Here is a 21,514-nt window from a genome sequence, read left to right on the forward strand (position 1 = left end):
GTGAGGCCATGAACTCATCTGACACCAAGAATCTTCACTATGTAAGGGCTATTTTGAGAATTAATTATTTTATGTGGGTTCTAATCAGGATTTCCTGACAGATTTTTTCCCCCTTTCGAGCTTGAATAGAGGCATCATTCACAGAGGAGAAAAGATGAACAATGGAATCTTGAGGGCAGTTTCAACATGATGAAATTCATGGAGATGCTACAAAAAAGAATTCTCCCCTTTTCTGTTCATGCATTGTAGCGAGTCAGGCATTTGTAAGTGATGTACAACTGTCAGGCAACAACATTTATCAAAGCTAAATCTTTAGATAATTTTGGCAGGTATTAGCTTCAGTTAATTTCTTAATTTGAGTAGTGCATCTGTCGCTAGCTCTTTATTTTCCTTTTCAACGTTACTCTGCTTTCTTGAAGTTTGATTTTCATCTCTGCCAGCACAATACTTTATGCTCTCTGACCAGGGGTTGGATTTCTGTACTAGTTTCAGTATTGGCTATGAAGCAGACAAGATGAGGCAGAGGACCACAAATTTCCATTCCTCCAAACCACTCTGAAGAGAAAAACAATTGAGAATGAAGTCATTGAGCCTGTTAAGATGTTAAGGTTAACTGTGTTGTGATAAGGGCACCAAAGACACCAGGACTGCCGGGAGTGTCATTGCCTGGGATAATACAACTACAATATGAATTTGAATCTTTTGCCCATCTCCACTTAAATCAGCTCCTGGGAAGGAACGCTCTTATCCTGAGATTTACAGAGGTTTTTTGTTGTTGTTGTTGTTTTGTGTGTGTGTGTGTGTGTGTGTGTTCATCCTAGAACTGCACAAAGTCCAGTTAGATAGTCATGATTCAGGAAGCTGAAAGAACACGGAAAGAACACTGAAAGTGCCATTTCTCTTGTTTTTAGCTAAGGTCACTATTTAAATAACTTTATGCTGCTTTTCTGTACTTTAAGTCTAATAGACGAGCCTTTCTGGGTGGTCTCAGGTAAGGATGAGCTTGAATTTGACAATAGGTGTTGAAAACAATGGGACCAGCTTTCCCTTTCATAGGGCAGTTTGGTGTTTGGTTGGGGGCACTGAGTTGTGTGCTGCTGCTGCTGCTGTTTAATTTCCAAGTGTCATGTGAGTAAGTGCACATTTGCCACAAGAACAAGGCCACAAGGGCACTGAATCTCACCAGCAAAAAGCTCAACAACTCCTCCCCTGCCCTTGAGTTACAAACAAAACTTTTCCTATTGGCTTCTTTCCCAGTGAGGCCAGGAAGCAATGACTCTGCTCACTTCTCTTTACTCTACCTTCTTGCTTTGTCATTTTATAGCCCCCGTTATCTTATATGGTTTTCATACCAGGAAGGGAAGTAAGGAATTGCCTTGAAAGACATTTACATAATACTTTCTTCTATAGTATGAGAATGAGTGTGTCTGTATCTAGATAGGTTAGAAGCCTTAAAAACTGGGGTGATAATAAAAATCTGGTCAAAAAAAGTCCTTTTACCAAGTTCTGTTGAAAGGTTCTCGCAGCAGTGTTGCCACAGCACTCAAGAAGGGACCCACAGCAAACATGCTTCAGAAGGCCAACAAATTTAGTAAAATAGCACACACCTGTACAGTTTAATTGTTTAAAATAGAGATATATTAGTATGACCTGTATAAATTAGAGTCAAAGCAGTGGTGTAAATACACCATAAAACATTGTGCATGAAGATAATGACTGGGATAGGAATCTGTTAATGCTACAAAAATACATATAAACAAAATATTTTTCTACCTTTGTTAAATCTACAAGGCAGAAAATTAGGAATATATACATAATTTCTTACTAGATATGTGAAAAATATACCATGCTAGAACAATCTCGTTCCAAAGTTTGAAACATAATTCTGTCAAATAAAAATATCCTTCATACAATGTATGAACTTAGCAATAACTTTCTAGGTATAAAGTTGTTAATATGACAGATGAGAATCCTTCTGAGTTGTATCTTGATTAGAATCTCGTTTCAACTGGTACCTGGAAGAAAGCATAGTTTTTGTTTTAAATATTTGTTAAGTTCCCTTTTCAGCAATTCTTACTTTGGATCTAGAACCTAACAGTTGCCAATATTTTTTTTATCTTTTAAAATAATTTATTTTATGTATTGGGTGTTTTGCCTGAACGTATGTGTATAAATCATATGCATGCCCGATGCCTGCAGAAGCCAGAGGAGAACATTGAGTCCTCTTGGACTTGGGATACAGATGACTGTGGGCTTCCATGTCACTGTTGGAAATTGAACCCGTCCTGGAAGAGCTGCCAGTGTTCTTACTGAGTCATCTTCAATGACCTTCTGTTGCTGCTTGGTTAGCATGGATCCATTGCATTGATTGACATGCTTAATTTGCGTCTGTTTCAAAGACCTATATGTAGCTTAAGCAAAATAACAATACAATATGTTGCAACAGTGTATGTCCTTATATTTGTTTTGGGTCACCCAAGCTCCAAGAAGACTTGGATACCAGTCAGTCATCTTGCTTTAAAGTTCTTTTTCATTTATTTATTCATTCACTTATTTAATTGATGAGGAGAGAGGCATGCCATCGTGTATATGTGGAGGTCAGAGGACAAGTTGACAGGGTTGGTTCTCCCACCATGTGGGTTCTGGGAATCGAACTTAGGTCATCAGGCTTGACAGCAAGTGCCTTTTGTCTCTCTGCCTTCACATTCTGCTTTTACCCCACAGCTGGTGGCCTATCCACAGCTGTTGTTTTATTTTCCTCTAAGCAAATCCAGGAGCTGGTGTTAAATTTTATTTTATTTTTCAGTATGGGAAGCCAAGGTACGTATCATGTGCTGACTCTGTTCTGATTTAAGTACTATTTTTAGACTTTATCCCTTAGTGCTTGATGACAGTTCTGAAGCTAACCTGGGTGTGGCCTGCTCTGTTCTGCTCTCAGGTCTCTCTAACGCCCTTCCTCTTCACCTTTGCTATTTGCTATCACTCGTTGGTCAGGGGTTATCGGACCCTATACCCTGATTTGTGTCTAATCTGCATTCCTGCTTGCTGTTCTTAGGAAATAGCACCAGCTCCCTCCTGTACTTGATGACAGTCATTAGATTCTTCTTCAGAGACCTCGGTCAGCCTCTAACTGAAGTGTAGGAGTGGTCTGCTGTGGTGGCGCAGGACTCAGGACTTGCCAGCATCAGTTCTTAGGTCAAGTTCCGTTGCTGCATTCAGTGTGTGACCATACACAATGTAGCAAGTTCTCTGAGTCCGTTTACCAACACTCTCCTTTGTATGCTGCCCTAAGGATTTAAAATAATGTAGTAACCTACCATGTCCTGGGCCTACAATAGAAATCACTTTGCCTATACTATAGACATTGCCTTAACAGACTGAATTTATTAGAAATGAATGTTCTAGAATAATTGGTGCTATCCAGTTAAATAATTGGCAACTCATTCTAGTAAGAAAGGAAAGGAACTTAGCTTTTATGTTGCGCTAACCACTGTTCTAGGGACTTCCATGTTCCTGTATGTCTGAGGGTGCTCTACTATTTCCCGGCTTTGATGGACAGACAGAGCAGTGGCTCTCCTGCCTGATGGGACCAGAAGGATAGAATAAGACCCGGTTTGAGAATTCTATTTCATCTTTGAAACCTGAAGGAGATGTGCTCAAGGCGACAGCAACTCGTTATTTCCCTCTCTTTTTTTCTTTTTCTCTCCCTTCTTTCTTTCCTTCCTTCCTTTCTTCTCATCTGAGTTTGTATTTCATCAAACTTCCCCATGAAATTAGGCAGCATTGCTTCAGTTTCCAAGGTTGATATACAGAGGCTTAAGTAGGTATTAGATTTTCCACAGATGGTGGGAGAAATACTGCTACTTAAAACTGTATGTGTGTGCATGCAAAACGTGTGCATGCAAAACGTGTGCATGCAAGGTCTGGTCAGTGAAAGTTGGTTCTTTCCTTCCATCACGAGGAGATTTGGGTTGTCAGGTTTGGCAACAAGCACCTTACATGATGAACTATTCACAAACCCATATAAACATATATACATACACATGTATATATGTGTGTGTATATATTTGCTCTGAAGTTTGGATGAAGATAAAGCTGTTGAAGAACCATACCTGACATTCTCGATTACGTAATCCTCCATTTGTATTTACGGTAAAGTCATATTTTATTTCTTTCTCCTAAGAAAAAGAGTGAAAATGGGGATCAGGGATCAATGTTTGTATTTAGAGGGCACACTTGAGTATTGGTGATTATCTACAACTGTGAATGTCATCAAAGCACCTGTACCTGGCTGGGATTAAACTTTGAAGTGCTGTAGTCCTTCTTCATCAAAATATGTAAAACAGCGTCATGGATTGTTAAGAAAAATATTGAATCTGTGACTTCATCATCAAAAAATGCACACCGAACAAGTTTGTCAATGAAATCATCTGAAGAAAAAAAAAGACACTGTATTACTTAAAAAAGAGACATGTTTCCTCATGAAACTGCCAATTTAAAAGTCCATTTGAAAGTGTATATTTCATTGACCCAGGTTGACAAGTTCCATGGCTGTAACTTGTGTATCTTCCACACATTTGATGCCCTCATGTGGAAGGGATGAGGAAAGGGTTCGGCAAGAAACCTCAAGTGGCTCCCAGAAGAAATGGCTGCACTTTTAATTCTGCAGGGGCTTACTGAGTTAGTTTCCTTCCTTAGTGTTTGCAGCACGTGTGGCTGTTACCAAAAACTTGCGTTCAAATTAGAAAAAAAAAAAACGAAATAGACTTGTGTGTTGTGCTGAGGTTTTGCCCGTCAGATCGATTATCTACCAGTGACTTAACTCTAGCCCGTTTTCTCAAGCTGCTGGGTTTTCTAAAAATATCTTCCTTAGCTTCTCACATTACTTTCCTTATTTTCTTTGAGAAATCCCACACTGATAGGCACTAGCCAACATTTGTTTGCACAGATCACTAAAGCAAATATGACCTTATATCTATTATGTGCAAAGTTCCTGATAAGCAATAAAAAGGTAAATTGGACTTGAATCTCACAAAGAATATTTATACATAACTGTACTACTGACAGGAAAGGTAAGACGGGGGGGGGGCAAGGAACAGTCTAGTTTCCCCCGTTTTGAAATTTTCTTAGTTTTAAATACAGCAACCAGCACACAGTAGGTCCTCACATTGTTCTGGTAAGTTAACAACAATATAGAATATGGACTATAGAATTTCTGGTAGCAGGAGAAGGCTATTTCCTCTTGGCGAGCACCACGGTAAACTGTGCAGAGCTACGGTGTGTTATAGTGCTTAGGATTTAGACAGAGGTGGAGAAAAAGAAAGAAAAAGGATGGGTGATGGTGTGGAAGTTCATAGAAAGCTTTTAACAGACAGGGTTCCTGAAAGAGCAAGGGAAAAGAGGAAGGAAGGTGATGTCAGCATCACCAGGCAGCAGAGGCCAATGGGAATAAAGTCCTCCAGTAAATTAACAGGTTACTGAGATTGCAATGATTCAATAATGCTACAATGGAGATTGGAAAGGGCAGGGAGAGATCATATATACCGAACATGTATATCAGGTGGCTGAGACATCCAGACAGTCTATATATTGGTCTCGGCTATGATTTGGGCTGGAGATACAGTGTGGGGATTCCTTAACACATGGATACTTTTGACGTGAGTATGGAGGAGATTAGTTAGCAGTGGTAGAAGCATGGGGAAAGACATACTACACCTCAGAGAGTCGCTGTAAGAGGAAACTGTGTTGTTATGAGAAAGGAGAGAGACATTAAAAGAATGGGCTCAGAAGTCAAGTAGGAAGGTTTTAAGGTCACATACTCAAGTAGGCTTTAGAACAGGCATTAGTCTTGGTAAATTGAATATCAACCTTGGATACCTTTGGCAAGAATGGTCTTACCAGCAAAGGGAAGCCAAAGCCAGGTTGTTTTAGCTGAAGAATGCAAGGGAGAGAGGAGACAGCGATGTTTCCAGCAAGTTCAGAGTGAAAAGTAGTTCACACACTCGCTCATTTGCTACACCCATGAAATGAGGACCCAAATCATAAAATTCATTTAATTACACATTGACAGCAAAACATAAGCCTGTGATTTCTATGGGGATTTTTATTGACTTAACTGGAAATTCAGTTTACTTCTTCTTCTTCTTTTTTTTTTTCCGAGACAGGGTTTCTCTGTAGCTTTGGAGCCTGTACTGGAACTAGCTCTTGTAGACCAGGCTGGCCTCAAATTTACAGAGATCCTCCTGCCTCTGCCTACCGAGTGCTGGGATTAAAGGCATGCACCACCACCGCCCGGCTCCAGTTTCCTTCTTTGTGGATCACATGTCATACCTGTTCTTTAGATGGCCTGCCTACATTGTCTGTGAGCCTTAGGTGACTGATCATTAAATACAGTCAAAAGAATCTGAGCTGGGGCTGTTGTATGAGGCCCTAGTTCCATTTCCAGCACTGACAGAAAAGAAAACATTGCTATGTCTTTTACCAGGCACTTGGGAGGCTGAGGCCAACCTGAACTACATAGCAAGATATTGTCTTCAAATAATAAATAAATAGACTTACCGTCTGTTCCCACAATGTATACATCTACCTTGATCCTAATAAATTCTTGCAAAATCTGTTAAAACAGAAGATATAACTATTTTGGGGAAAAGTTTTCACTTGTTACAAACAAACTATTACAGTAGCTTATGAGTGATTATTTTCAAAACCATTTATAGTTTGGAAATAGACAATAAGGACACACTAAAGTTAAAAACAAGGCTGCATGATAAAAAATAAACAAAACCACAAAGGGAAAAATCATTCTCAGGAATAAGTTAAACATTCTTCAGAAAAGGATAAGGAAATGTTCTCTCTCAAACTCCCAAGATCATCTCTGATTCAATTTCAACAGAGTATGTTCTATGGAAACAACTAGAACTTTCCAATTTTCTTCTTTTTTCTTTTTCATTGGCTTTTCAAGACAGGGTTTCTCTGTGTAGTTCTGGCTGTCCTGGAACTCAGTCTGTAGACCAGGCTGGCCTCAAACTCACATAGATCCACCTTCCTCTACCTCTTGAGTGCTTAGACTAAAGGCATGCCCCACTTGGACAGGCTAGAACTTTCTACTCATATAAAAACAACACACAAAATGGTCCATGTGTCATTCATTGTTCCCATGCCATAGATAGCAGCTGGATGTGTCTAGTGCCAAGGAGCAAAGAACAAATGCCAGTGTGTGCAGTGTGTGTGTGTGTGTGTGTGTGTGTGTGTGTTGTCTGTGATTATATATATATATGTATGTATATATATATATATATGCTTATATGTGTACATACCTGTGGTGTGTGTGTATGTGTGCTATACATGCATGTATGGTGTGCATTTTGTGTGTGTGATGTATGTGTGTGTTTTCTTTCATACATACAACTTTAATCATTAGTAAATGTTTCATTGATTCCATCAAGAAAACACAAATTACCGTTTTGAGACCCCTCATTGAGGAGATGTCAAGGAAAGACACTGCTGAAAAATCGAGGATGAGGCTGTGGAGGCTGATTTTAGGGACGGTGATGTTGAGAGGGAGATCGGCATTCCAGTCTATCTCGAAGGGCAGGTCTGTGGTGTTGATTGGCTGATCCAGCTCTTCTATCTGGTTGTTGTCCAATTCTTCATCAGAGTCTTTAAAGCCATCGGAGGTGCATATGAACCCTTTCTGCAGGAGAGGGGTTATAACATGTAACGGTTCTGACTGAAAAGCTGTAGATGTCATGGAGAAGCAGGAGTGCCTGGAACTTGGATTCAAGTTGGGTCAGCAACAGGATTTGTAGATACTTCGTACTTTTTGCTTTGGATACTCTTCCCAGGAAAAACGAAAATTCTTTTAAGGAAGTTCTCAAAGACGCCATTCAAAAAAAGGGCATTAAGACTGGCTCAGAGGTAAGTGAGCTGGCCATGAGGCCTTTGGACCCAAATTCAATCCCTGGGGCTTGCATGGTGAAAGGAAGGAGAAGACCAACTCCTACACTAATCAACACATGGAATGTGTTTATCTAGAATTTCATTTAAAGCGGAACCAAGACTTTGAATTGTGCTTTACTAAAAGTTTTTACCCCAAATACATGGAAATGTGGTCAGAACTTACAGGTGTCGCTTGTATCAGGCCTCGTTTCTGCAGTTTTCGGATTTTCTTCAAAGCTTTATTGCGTTTGCGTAGAACTCGAAGTGGGCTAAAGCCAACCTGAAAATCCAGTTACTGTGTTACAGGTGAATTGAGCATCCTGCTACTTTCAGAACATCTTGCTACTTAATGATAATAAGGGTTAGCTGGAAGGTACTGGAGGTTCGGGACACAGGAATTATTGAGATAAAATTGATATAACATTTTAGAAACAATACTAGCAACAATACTGAATCAGGAATATGGTTTGCTTAGTCTGCATGCAATTACCAAATTTCATAAATGTTCATAATTTACCCACAAATGATCAGTAAAAGTTTTAAACTTTATTTGAATATGATGTGTGTGTGTGTGTGTGTGTGTGTGTGTGTGTGTTGGGGAGCAACCAAACTCCTAGGTCACTTAATTTTCCTAATTTTCTTTTTGTCAGGTGTAGATGGCACTCAAAAAGACTTCTATTAAAGCTTTTATGATTACATTATATATATATATATATATATATATATATATATATATATATATATATAGTTTTTTAGAGACAGAGTTTCTTTGTGTAATGGCCCTGGCTGTCCTGGAACTTGCTCTGTTGACCAGGCTGGCCTTGAACACATAGAGTTCTGTCTGCCTCTGCCTCCTGAGTTCTGGGATTAAAGGTGTGCCTGAAGTGTGATTAAATTTTTTAAAGGTGTATTCCAGTACAATTTTATAGTTTTGATATTCAATTTGGGGCTACTTAAATTAATCATTATAATTGGGCACAAAGTAGGTTAAAGGTGTGTTTGAAGAATAGATAAATGTGTTTGTGTTTAGTCTTTGGAGTCTCACTATGTGGCTCTGTCTGTACTGGAACTCATTCTGTTGACTAGTTGACCAGGCTGGCTTTGAACTCATTGAGATCTGCCTGCCTTTGTTTCCTGAGTGCTGGGATTAAAGGGGAGCTTTTGTCTCTTAACTTTAAAAGGTTGACCCTTGGCTTCCTTACCTGAACGCTAAATGCTGACTGTCGGTTATCCATGTACAACCACTATCCTGAATCTCCTTGGTGATGCAGTCAAATGTTAAATGTTTCCCTGTCATTTCTGGCTTGCTATCCCAAGACAATGTATTAAAAACCAGCTACCTAGTGCCATGAGTAAATATTTTTACTTCAAAGCAAATTTAAAAACTAGGATTCTATCTTGAGACTCATAGAAAGAAACTTACTTCCCAACATATGAATAGATCCCTTTAAAATAGTTTTACCTACTCTGAGGCATGCAGACTAAACATTGACACAGCTCAGCATCAACATACAAGAAGTCAATGACCTTGTTAAGGAAGAAACACATTTCACTCCCAGATAGTAAGACTTTTTTTTGAACCTTACAGCATCAATAAGTTTCTGCTTAAAGAAACGAATGTTTGCAAAGTAGATTGGAGATGGACATCTGAAAATTTTCACTCCTTCTGGCTCATACACCTACAAGACAGAGGGATAAGATGGTTAGGTGAGTCCTACTGCCTTCATTTGACAATATTTTAAAACATCAAAGACAACTATGTGGTCTTTCTTACATCCGCATAAGTTTTCCTGTTCTTGTAGATGTTGCTCCTTCCAACATTAGCCAGTGTGCTGCATTTTGGGCTGTAAGAAAAAAAATACCATCCAGTAAATCATTCTTTCATATCTTAAGCCCAACACTGATGTGTTTCTAGCTTTTTAATACAGGCTTCCTTTTCAAAGTTGAAAGGTAGAAGAATCTTCATTTCATTAGGGACCCAGGGACTCAAACACCTTATCTTCTTGTCCCAGGGCTTTGTAAACAGTGACTCTTCTCTACTACGGCACAATCTATAAGCAACCCCATAAGACCATGGCAGGTAGGGTCCTACTCAATTGTACAAATAAGGATGACCTGTACAAAAAAATGACTTGCCCATGTGAACATTCAGTTTGTCTCTGTATTTTATGGAACTCCAATATGGAATCCAATTCGATAAGAATACAAGGTATGAAAGAGGGAAAGAACAACAGGATGAATTTCCATGCTGGTATATTCCACTGCTCAAGAAATAACTCTAACTATAGTAGCAACTTCTGTTTTAGAACCCCCAATTCCCATTTTTCTTGCAATTACACCATGTATTCCAGCTAGGCTGAGTGACCACATGGTGGTGATATTACCTGACAAAGACTTAAAAATCACAAAAACACTTTAACTGGATGGCTTTAAGAAAGAAGAATTACAATTTTTTTGTAGAATTTTGGTACTTGGGGTCTTTTAGAAGTTCTCAGTCTCAGCTGAAAAGGAAGAGGGAGACCCCTCCCCCAACTACCTTAGAACTCAGGCTTCTAGCTGTCTCATTTTTGTGCTTAGCAAGTCTAAGGCAGCAACACTAAACCTGTTTAGGACAGAAACCCATCCTGTTCACAGGTGAGCAACATAGACTCAGGGGTGTTTGCTAGTTCTTTGAGCCTGTATCAAAGCAGAAAGCAGGCCAGCAGCAGGTATCCTCCTTCAGTTCTGGACCATTCTACTGTTCTTCAAGACTTTCGGTGGGGTGGCTTGGGGGAGGTTATATTGGCCAGTCTTTTAACAATAACTTTTTTTTTCGAGACAAGGTTTCTCTGTGTAACAGTCCTAGCTGTCCTGGAACTAGCTCTTGTAGACCAGGCTGGCCTCAAACTCATGGAGATCCACCTGCCTCTGCCTCCCAAGTACTGGGGTTTAAGGTGTGTGCCACCACCGCCCAGCTAACAATAATTTTTTTAGATTTACTTATTTTAATGTATGTGTATGAATGTTTCACTTATATGAATGCATATGTACTACTTGTATGCCTGCTGTTCAAGGAGGCAGACGGTGCCATTGGTTCCCCTGGAACTAAAGTTGTTGTGGGTGCTGGGAATCGAACCCAGGTCCATGGCTAGAGCAATAAGTATTCTTAACCACTGAGCCATCCCTCTGCCTCATGGTCAATCTTATAGATATGCATGCCTATCAAACACATTACTTTTCTCGTAGCCACTGATAATTGTTTTTGCTCTTCTAATACGGCAGGTCAAAGCTTGTGAGGTTGTGCAGAGCTCAGGGAAAACTTACAATTGGGTCCTGAACACAATAGTCAGGAGCTGGAAGGCCACACTAGCTGCCAGGCCTAACCCAAGTCCCAGGACAATGGCGAAGATGAAGGTCATGATCCAAATCAGCTGTAAGAAGAGAAGGCAACAGGCACACTGGAGTGTAAGGAAGTACAATGTTGTAGGTCTAGAGCTAGAGAAAACACAGGTGTCTAGGGCCAAAGGCGCTGCTTGGAAGTTGTTATCTGGGTCCAGAGAACAAAGTGCATAGAAAGGCATGTCTCAAAAGGTCATTTTATTTCTGCTGGCTCAGAGCCGGACCACAGAAACTCAACCAAATAAACAGAAAATCTCTACAGACTGCTTATTTCTATTCCGTCCAAGCACAGGTTGAAGAAAGGGGATTGAGTTGCCATACCAAAAATTCCAGAATAGTTCACCTTTATAACTTAGCAAATTAGGGTTGGCATAAAGCAATGGTAGAGCACCAGCCTAGCATGTGGTAGGCCCTTGGTTTGATCCCCAGCACTGAAAACACAAAACAAAACAAAAAAACAAGCAAAGCCCAGCAGATCGACTGGTACAGCTTGTACTAATCTCAGGCTTGTCCTATTGATTTAATTAACAACTATTATCTTTACAAAAACTCAAGCATGCTAAAAGTGGGTAAAAGTAACACACAGTGATCTATCAGGAACACAAGCTAACTGAATGCAGCTTATTACTTTATGTTCTTGTAGTACCATAGGATATGTCAACAAGAATTCTTATACTTAGACTTTGACCCTGATTAAATTATAAAGTCTGCATTTCAGGCAAGTTGAGAGCAAGTACAAATTTCCCTAAAAGAATGGGTGTTCCAGAGGGAATGTTCAGAATTTACACCCTCCTCTGGTTCTCTGGAAACTAACAGATCATTTTAAAAAAGAACAGAAGCAACATGTGCTGTAAAATTGAGAGCACTTCTGTGGTGTTCGACATAACCTATAAGGACTGTGATGATACATCGGGGAAAGCTCCATACTAGTGTTTTAGGAAGCACGTTATACTTCCAAGAACCATTTATTTATTTATTTATGTTTAGTTTTTTTGGTTGTGTGCATATGAACACGTGTGTGCTTGTCTGTCTGATTGCCCACAGACCCAGAGAGCCTAATCCCCTAAAACTGAGTTACAAGTGGGCTGGCCTCAGGCTCATGCCCTCCCTGCCCCAGTCTCCAAGTGCTGAGGTTATAGGCATTGTCTCAGCATATAATGCCACTGTCATTTTAAGTTAAAAATCCCAGGTAATGAGCAGTAGAGTGCGCTCAAGACAGGAAATAAACTAAGGTTATTGCAAATAAACAACTAGACACAAACGTTCACAACACTTACCATATATACATTTTGCATCAGCATTAAACTACCATTGTGTGTTCTCATTTTCTCAAATACTATTGTAGCTACTTACACAATCGTATTTATCCTTCTTCCACAATCTGCCTATCTCGGCAAACTGCATCAGCATTCCCTTTAAGTTTCCAAGTGCTAAAGCTGCCAGGACGGACTGTGGAAGACATAAACAACAGATGTACTTTTAAGTTAATCAAATAAACCAAACAGAAGCAAAGGTGAAGGCTACAGATAAGTGTCTTAGCAGGCCTCAAAGTATATCAAAGGACACACCCTTCTCTGGTGTGTAGGGCCCAATGGACCAGGGTGTGGCTCTGACTTGTTTCCCTACATGAGGTTGTCCCCATTCCAGTGACAAGAGCTGAGGAAATTGTTTGACTGTGCCATAGTTGAGCTCTCAGCAGTTACAGCAGTCTATATCCTGGATGGAGAGAGGTATATCTTAAGGCCTACATGTGAACCCTTGAATAACATGTTCCCAAGCAAAGCTGGTTGAACCTGTCACAAAGACACAGGGGTTGCCTTTGGTAATGGCAACACTCAAGCTGTTTTATAAAAGGAAGCTAACAATCAAAGAATGGTTCACAAAGGCCTGAGGCAGGCTCTGAGACCACACAGACCACAGCATCTCTGTTCCCAGAGCATACTGTGGTATATGTGTATAGAAGAGGCTTAATAATTAGTCATAACATGAGCGGATGAGCCAATGGATTTATATTTCCCAGTCTAGGACTGACAACCCACAACATAACCTTTTAAAAGTTCCAGCACTAACACCGTTGGGCGGAGGATTCACTAAGAAGATCTTGGATTGTTAACTCAGCCTGCCACATACCATAGCTCATCATTTTTGGTGTTTCACGTACTGTACTTAGTCTTGTGGGAGCTGTTCCAGCTAACAACAACAACAAAGCTAAATAGTAACGTATACCCACGATCATCTGAGTCCAGCTCAATGGCCAGACACTTCCCTACCTACACTTCAACTGATTTAATCTGAGTGGAGTGTGCGATTTGTGTGCTGAAGATTTTCACACCACGAAAGCACAGCAACCAAAGGAAACCAAACAGGGCTTTCATTTTCATGTCTTGAAGATGGTTTAATTGGCCCAGGTATTTTTAATCTTCCCAATTAAGTTTTTTTATTTTAACATCTCGGTTTATTTGATTCACTGTGAGAGTAGAAGTCACCATTTAAAAGAAGTCACATTAAAGGGGGGGGGGGCTAGAGAGATGCTTCCGTGGTTAAAAGCACTGGCTGCTCTTCCAGAGGACCTGGGTTCGATTCCCAACACCTACAGAGAGCCTTACCACCATCTGTAATTTCAGTTCCAGGAGGATCTGATGCCCTCTCCTGGCCTCCACGGGAATTGTATGCATGTGGTACACAGTTACACATGCAGGCAAAACTGATAAAACACATAAAAGATAAAGTCTAAAAAATGTATGTACAAATGAACACCATCTAAAAATGGAGAAAATAGAATAAAATTGGTAATTTACCTAATAATATTTTTCTAGTGTCAGTATCCTGGTTTTGTTATTGTACTACAGATATGAGTTGTCATCTCCAGGGTGAATGGTATACAGGGTTATATTGTACAGTAGGCTTCCTTGTTTTGTAGGAGTTTAGAAAATATTCAAATGTCTGGCTAGAGACACTGTACTTTTCATTAGGCATTTCCCCCAGCATTGTTCCATGGAAAAACAATTTGAAATAACTTACGGTGAAACATACATGCTGCAGAATACTTTGTAAGGAATACACTAAGCGCACAGAGAAACCATAGGTGAGATGGGGGCAATTTTAGAGTTTGTGCACACTTGGGTTCAGTGCAGCTATTGCTCCTTGCGGTTCTGACTTTGTAGGAGGAAAAGAAGCAGAGTCATGACCCCGGCAGCCTGAAGATGCTCCAGACAGGGTTGTACAGAATCAACCCCTGGGTTCTCTACAGAGGTCGCTTTAATTAACATTCTAGACAAGGTCCTTGAGTACAAGTTATTCAAAAGGGAGAGAGAATTTTAAGTAGTGCTGTTCCTTCAGTGTCTCCACAGTGATGTGGCCAATAGAACCCACAATTTACATGTGGAAGAAGCCCATGGGGGCCTCTTCTCTATAGAGAGGAACGTGTGAATTTGTTTTTATTGAGGCATACTTTTTTTTTTTTTGATTTTTTGAGACAGGGTTTCTCCGTAGCTTTTGGTTCCTGTCCTGGAACTAGCTCTTGTAGACCAGGCTGGCCTCGAACTTACAGAGATCCGCCTGCCTCTGCCTCCCGAGTGCTGGGATTAAAGGTGTGCGCCACCACCGCCCAACTTGAGGCATACATTTTTTTAAAAAAATTCTTTACTGGTGATGTCTTGACCTCTGTCATGACATTTGTTTTGAAACTAAGGATTTTGGTGTGTGGAAGACACGATTTGGCAAATAGTGCTTTATATTGTTTGGACCCAGATAGCAAACAATAGATATTGGGGAGCTGATTCATATCTCTATTTCCTTTGCAGCCAGAACTATAATGGAATGTTTGGATAATAATATTAGTTTCTTAGTGACCTGGGCTAAGTCTCCATGAGTGTTACATCACTCATTGTCACAACTACTCAGTCTAGCAGGTACTACTTCATCCCATTTACATCTGGAGGACTTGAGGTTCAGACAGGTGAAGGCATTGACCTCAGATCACACATTTAGTAAGTGGCAGAGCTAAGATTAGAAGACAGACACAGGGCTTCTGACCCACTAGTGTACTCCTTTAAATCCTATTAATACCCCAGAGGGCAATGCACTTGTATTTATCATAATCTGTGGTTTCCAGGACACTGGGACAACTTAGAAGTATTAAATGAAACCCAAACAGTTATAGACAGGGAGCTTGAGGGCAAGAGGTTAAGTTCTGTGTCTGACTGTTTACTCCCATCCTACAAGCTGACAGTGTTGGTTTTGGAGCCAAACCAAACTCCTTGGAGCTGCAGGGCGTGTTCCCAAGAACAGGTGCGGAGCTGGTAGCACCACTCTCTACGTTAGATAGAGGGATTGATGACCTCACCCTTTAAGAAAATCTTCACTTTAGTTAATTTAGGTTGAAACTGCAACGCCAGAGTGCCTCCCTGCTTAAACATTAATTATGTTCTGCTCTATGCACCCGCAGAGTGTAGAGGAGATAAAGCAGTTTGGGTATCTGCATTCCTGACATTCATAAAAGGCTGCCAGGAGAAAGGAAATCTTGGTCCATACAGTGTTGACTAAGGAGTATAGCTAAGAGTTTGTCATTAACTCATTTTCCCTAGCACAGTTTGTGTTTTTAGAATTTGAGAGTTAGATTTAACATGTCAAAGGAGAGAAGAGAATTACCTTTTGTAGTGGCTGCAGAAGAAATCCAATCGCAACAATGACAATAAGGACAATGACAGCAGAGAGAAGCCCTGCAACCTGTGAAGATGAAATAGTTCTCATGACAGCTGCTGCTTTCTGTCGGGCTTGGGCTTCCTAGTCATCTGCACCATGCTGGCCTTGCATGAGGGGTGCGAATACCTGTGTTTTGCCTCCTGTGCTCTCCTGAACCCCTGATCTGGAAAGGGCTGTGCTCCCTGCAAATCCTCTGAATGCGCCAGTGAATATGTTGCTTATTCCCAAGGCGATCAGCTCCTGTGGAAGGCAAAGGAAGAAGCTTTTCCTAAAATGGTCACTTTCAGAAAAATATTAGGTGCATGAAATGCTATATACAGAGTTAGACCCAGCTAGGCTTACCTGATTGCCATCAATTGGATAATCGTATTTGAGAGAATAGACGCTAGCAACTGAAAAGGCCACTGCAAAGCCAACAATCGCAATCCCAAAACTGTCTCCTATGGTGTCTTGAAAAACTTCCACACTGGGTGTAAGAGGTGGCTGAAATCTGAAATTGAAAATGAGCGAAACTATATGCCATCAACTTATTCAGAAACTCAAGAGATTATTGTCAAATAAATGGATGAAGCAATCTATGCTGAATTGTGTCTTTTTTTTTTTTTTGAAATATGGCCTAAAGAACTTGGTTGCATCAAAAAGTTTGGAATTTCCCTTTTTACTATTATTAAGCAATGGTGTTTGGATTGACAAAAGTTATAAATCCAGTCTGGCAAAAATGGTAAGATGGATATGATTTTGCCAGTGTAATCAAAATATCACATGTACTCATATTCAGGCAAATGTCTTAGATTCCACCTGTGGTCATGATGGGTTTCAGAGCATTAATCCCAGTGTCCTCAGTAGTTATCCAGGACTGAAGGTTCTTTGAGCAAACACAGTTCTGGGAAAGGAAAGCAAAACTCTTCTTTCCGTTAGTAACAGTAGCTTTTCATTGAAAACCGTGAGAGGTGGCCTTAGGCTTTGCCCTGTGCTGTGGGGAACTGCTAGGGTTCACCACACCCGGAGAGAGCAAGTTTCAGTTTAAGGTGGCAGGTGTTTCAGAGACAAGTGTGCCTCACAGGGGATACTTCTATGTTATGCTCATTTACTCAGGCAGTTCAATATATTTGTCAGTTGTATTATAAAAGCTCCGTGTCTCAGACAACAAGGTCCTAAAACGCTCAGATCCTGTCAGCATCTGCTTCAGACCTGAGACTTTTTGGAAGTACATAAGTGGACCCAGTCAACTGTGTCTGAATTATTGTTTCATCTTTTATGTCTCTGATAATAAACACTGGGTTGTAGTCTTGATAAAGCATTAGTATTCCATGAAAGTTAGAAAGGTGGACTGGAACTTTTGCTTTTTCCTTTTTTAAAAATGAACCTGATAGCAGAGATACCTGCATACCATGAAACAGGCTATGCCTGGAAGACGACACAGCCTCTGTGTCGTTCCTTTACCCTTTCAAGCCACTTCCCTTGGGTCATGTTGTTTGCACACATTCAGTGTGTGCAAAAAAGAATGTGACTCCACAAAAATAATTTCTAAAGTAGCATATCCATTAGAAGTAAACTAGCAAGAGTTAATAGCCATTATCTTCAGTAGTAGTCTACTTGCAGTCAACAGAAATTTAAAATGTTTGCTTGGTCATTTAGAAAAGCATTGGAATGTATTGAGACACATCAGGGACCTGTAGCCAGCAAGTAGTAAAGTTAGCTTGAAGCAGAAGGTTGTGCTCCTAACACAGCACATGCATAAATCCATTTCATGCTTCCAGAATAGTTACTATTTTTAGCACCTTTTCATAACCAAGTGCATGGAGGTACCAGTTTAGTGAATTTGCCCCAGGACAGGAGGTATATCTGAAGTCAACTTCAGGGGCTCTGGAGCTGGAGGACTTGGTCACCCTGCCTCCCTGGAGAATTCATGGTTAATAAACATGAGGTGCATTTTCCTGCCCCACACACCTGGTAGGATAAGTGCATGCATATTTAATATATTTACTAAATAAGAATTATCATTCAGTGATCTCGTTTAATCATTTATTTTGAAAACATTCTACTTCTGCCAAGCTCCCCTTTGATTTTTGCATTTGTTTATTTTCTGATGGGGTTTATGTCTCTAAGACATTTAAGTGAAGTTCAATCACTAGAAAATTGCAGAGTAGGAAGAAGCCCAGAGACAAACTTTTCCAGCCTCATTTCTCACAACTTCTTAAAACTAAAAATAAATGAGTTTTTAATTAAGTGGAACATATGAAGATATGCCAACAAATATATGTAAGTATATTTGTATAAATATATGTTGTTTTAAAAGCCACATATATTTCTACTTTTAAAAGAACTCAGCTAAGCTTGGTTGTGATGGCTCATGCCTTTAAAACCAGCAGGTGTATCTCTGTGAGCTTGAGGCCAACCTGGTCTACAGAGTGAGTTTCAGGACAGCCAGAGCTGTACAAAGAAATCCTATCTTGAAAAACAAAAACAAAACAAAACAATTCAACTATGTTAAGGTAGATATAGTGACTATATATATAATTTCTGTAAATATCAAATACTTATTAAGCCTAGAAAAAGGAAAATCATCTTTGTTTTTTCTTTTTTTAAACTGGAGAACAGCTTTCCTTGGTAAGTCAAAAGTCACCAATACTATCTGTGGCTAGAGGTTAGAGAAAGAAAATAGCATAAACCCACGCTCCCTCTCAGTCTACTAAATGTATAGGAATATACTCTCAGATCTTCTTGTTGAGTTATCTCTCTAGCTTTGCTCTGAGTGTGATCTAAAAGAAGGGCAGAGTGTGCTGCCTGGATTACTCAGCTGTTGTGCCTTATGTGTGTCTCTTGGGAGTTGACTCGGGTGACCTCAAACAAGACACTGAATATTGTTTACAGGAAAACTGCTTTCAGTTGATGCTTCTTTATATGATTTATCTTTTTGATCTTTTTATAATTTTCACTTTTTTATTTTATAAAGATGTGTGTATGCACATGTGTATACCAAATGAATACAGATGTTCACTGAGGTCATACAAGGAGGTCACGCACCCTGGAAGTAGAATTCTAATAGGTGGATGTGGGCTGCTATGTTCTCTGCAAGAGCAGTGAGTGATCTAACTGTTTTCAGTGAGCCAACAGTTTTCACTCTTTTGAGTCCTTGACTGTCTGGTTTGTGAGTTTTTCTACAAGGAGACCCTAAGTCTCATGAACCTTGGCATTCTTTTTGCTATTTGCTCAAGAGAGAGAGTGTGTGTGCCAGGATTTCTCAAGGGGGTTGTATGATTCTTCTAACTATTGTTGCTTCCTTCACTGAGTACTGAAAGATGCCAGCATTGACGATACACTTACCCTAGAGTCATGTTCCCAATCACAGCCACGCCAAAATTTTTTTCAAAGTTACAGCCGTAGGATACTCCTGTTGCAATTACAGTCTGCAAAGTTCCAAATTGCCCAAATGTGAGGTGCTATTCAGATTCATACTTTGAAAACACCACCATTGCCCCAAGCCTGCTTGCTGCCAAACCTGACTATCTGAACCTGATTTCTGATGTCCTCTTCGTAGAACTCCTCCCTGCAAGCTTTTCTCTGACCTCCTCATATACCTGACCCTAAATAAATAGATAAAAGTAATAAAATGGTCAAAAAAAAAACTAATAACCTCTAGCCTAGACCTGGGTACCTCTTAAGAAGCCTCAAGGCAATTCTAATTTGCATGGGCATCACAGCTCAAGCTTGAAGGTCTTTTTATAGCCTGTCTATGGAGCTGTTGCTGCTTCTGCCTTGGAAAGAAAAAACACAGACAATGGGAAGGAACTGGTAAATTCTGATGAAGAGAAATCCATACTATATGCTAAACCTAGAAATGGGAGATAGTGCCTGTCTCATGGCAACCTGGTGTACAGAAGGCTTTCTTTCCTTAAAACTAGATTATGAATGAAAATTTTCTGATGACAGTCAATACCATGATGAGTTCGATGGGGATGGGCACTGGAAGCTTGCTTCTGAAGCGCTGATTGATCTCTTTAACAATAAATACAATCACGAGAATGATCACAGATGTCACGAGGTCTGCAATGTTAGTCTTCTCAATTTGCGTGAAGACTGACTCCAGGACCTACCATTAGAAGCACAGATGCACTGAAGTCCTGTGTGAATTCATAATGCAAACACATTTCTCTCCAAACAGATTAAAGCAGATATGAAGACAAAAGACTGGCACATAGCCACAGCCTTTCTGTGTTCAGCGGCTGTGAACCATGAGCCCTCAACCTGCAGGGGCTCTCATGGAGACACAATGAGGGTGAATTAGCATAGCAGAAAACATTGCTTTGGGGATGTGTCTAAAAGAGCTTTAGCTAGTATCAAATTCTATTGGGTATTTTCATGGTTTTACAATGGATCTCCTCTACCCCTAGGTCTCATTGGCTTTTTGTTTGTTTTGTTTGCAGAGCTGGAAGTTGAATCCAAATCTAAGGTCTCACTCACACTATGCAATAATATGTTTTTTTATTTCATAGAATTTGCTACTGTTCTGTCCAAGGAGTCATTTCTAGTTTCTGAACATTTTTGTTTGTTTTTTAAGTACATCCTTTCACAATACAGACCTTCTCTGTGTCACATGGAAAATGCCTGTACTATGCGGAATCTACTTCTTGAAGAAGTATATCCACATGTCCAAGACAGCTCAAGCATACCCAAGTTGGATTTCATGCACACCCTAGTTCTGGAACACTTCTGCATTGGAGTGAGGTGCTGCCTCAGAATCCCAAAGACTATGCTCCAATAAGGACTGAAGATACCACCTGCTGGAAACCTCATAGGGTGCCACTGTTTTGTGCAGCATTGCTTACTAGGTCCCAACAGGCTAGGCCAAAACAAAATGGAGTCATTTGTGCTAAATGCTACACAACCAAGCTGATATTTCAAGGGAGCAGATTGATTCCAAACAATAGTTTTTCACCCCCAACAAAAGGATTACCTTTTTGTTAATAGTTTAATAGGATAGTTGTTTGTCTCTGCTTTAATCTGTACTAGAATGGGGTTTGGGAAGGAGAGTAGCTAGAAGCAACCTGTCATGAATCAGTCAGGTTTCTGTTTTGTTCTTTCTAATTTCCACCTTATCAAACTCACAATTATGCTACTTCTCAGTGGAGTTTGAGACCAAAGAAGACCTTTTTGAGGATAACAGAGAGAGGTGTCAGTGTCTAAAGTTCTGGTTTATGTCTCAAAATTAAAAAAATAAAGTTGATTAAAAAGGAGAAATTGAATATGTCTAAAACCTGTCTCCATATACATTTTAATCCTTTTTTAATACATAATATCTTAACTTGATGTTTAACTGTACTGGATTGCAGACATAGAACTTCATATACTTCTCTCTCTCTCTCTCTCTCTCTCTCTCTCTCTCTCTCTCTCTGTGTGTGTGTGTGTGTGTGTGTGTGTGTGTGTGTCAGGGGAGGGGACTGGCCTTGAACTTACAGAGGTCCACCTGCCCCTGTCTCCCATGTGTTGGAAC

The 21,514-nt window shown here is 40.1% G+C and overlaps 1 protein-coding gene across 2 annotated transcripts in view; it reads right to left on the reverse strand.

Moving 5' to 3' along the window:
- Nucleotides 1-1,587: 1,587 nt before the first annotated feature.
- The window catches only part of Slc26a3 (solute carrier family 26 member 3), a 33,491-nt gene continuing 13,564 nt past the window's right edge, over nucleotides 1,588-21,514 (reverse strand). For both annotated transcript variants that reach the window (XM_041658646.1, XM_041658647.1), the window contains 15 exons: nucleotides 19,961-20,113; nucleotides 19,348-19,430; nucleotides 16,363-16,510; nucleotides 16,147-16,260; nucleotides 15,967-16,044; nucleotides 12,670-12,765; nucleotides 11,242-11,348; nucleotides 9,713-9,782; nucleotides 9,525-9,617; nucleotides 8,123-8,218; nucleotides 7,460-7,693; nucleotides 6,559-6,613; nucleotides 4,288-4,430; nucleotides 4,113-4,178; nucleotides 1,588-2,015 (listed from right to left, as the gene is read on the reverse strand). In XM_041658646.1, coding sequence (XP_041514580.1) covers nucleotides 1,992-2,015; nucleotides 4,113-4,178; nucleotides 4,288-4,430; nucleotides 6,559-6,613; nucleotides 7,460-7,693; nucleotides 8,123-8,218; nucleotides 9,525-9,617; nucleotides 9,713-9,782; nucleotides 11,242-11,348; nucleotides 12,670-12,765; nucleotides 15,967-16,044; nucleotides 16,147-16,260; nucleotides 16,363-16,510; nucleotides 19,348-19,430; nucleotides 19,961-20,113 — 1,560 coding nt within the window. In that variant the 3' untranslated portion in view covers nucleotides 1,588-1,991. The remainder of the gene's footprint in view (nucleotides 2,016-4,112; nucleotides 4,179-4,287; nucleotides 4,431-6,558; nucleotides 6,614-7,459; nucleotides 7,694-8,122; nucleotides 8,219-9,524; nucleotides 9,618-9,712; nucleotides 9,783-11,241; nucleotides 11,349-12,669; nucleotides 12,766-15,966; nucleotides 16,045-16,146; nucleotides 16,261-16,362; nucleotides 16,511-19,347; nucleotides 19,431-19,960; nucleotides 20,114-21,514) is intronic.

Source organism: Microtus oregoni, unplaced genomic scaffold, assembly GCF_018167655.1.
Source record: "Microtus oregoni isolate MIOR12 unplaced genomic scaffold, Mior012 000009F_ref0000495, whole genome shotgun sequence".
Classification (NCBI taxonomy): Eukaryota; Metazoa; Chordata; class Mammalia; order Rodentia; family Cricetidae; genus Microtus; species Microtus oregoni.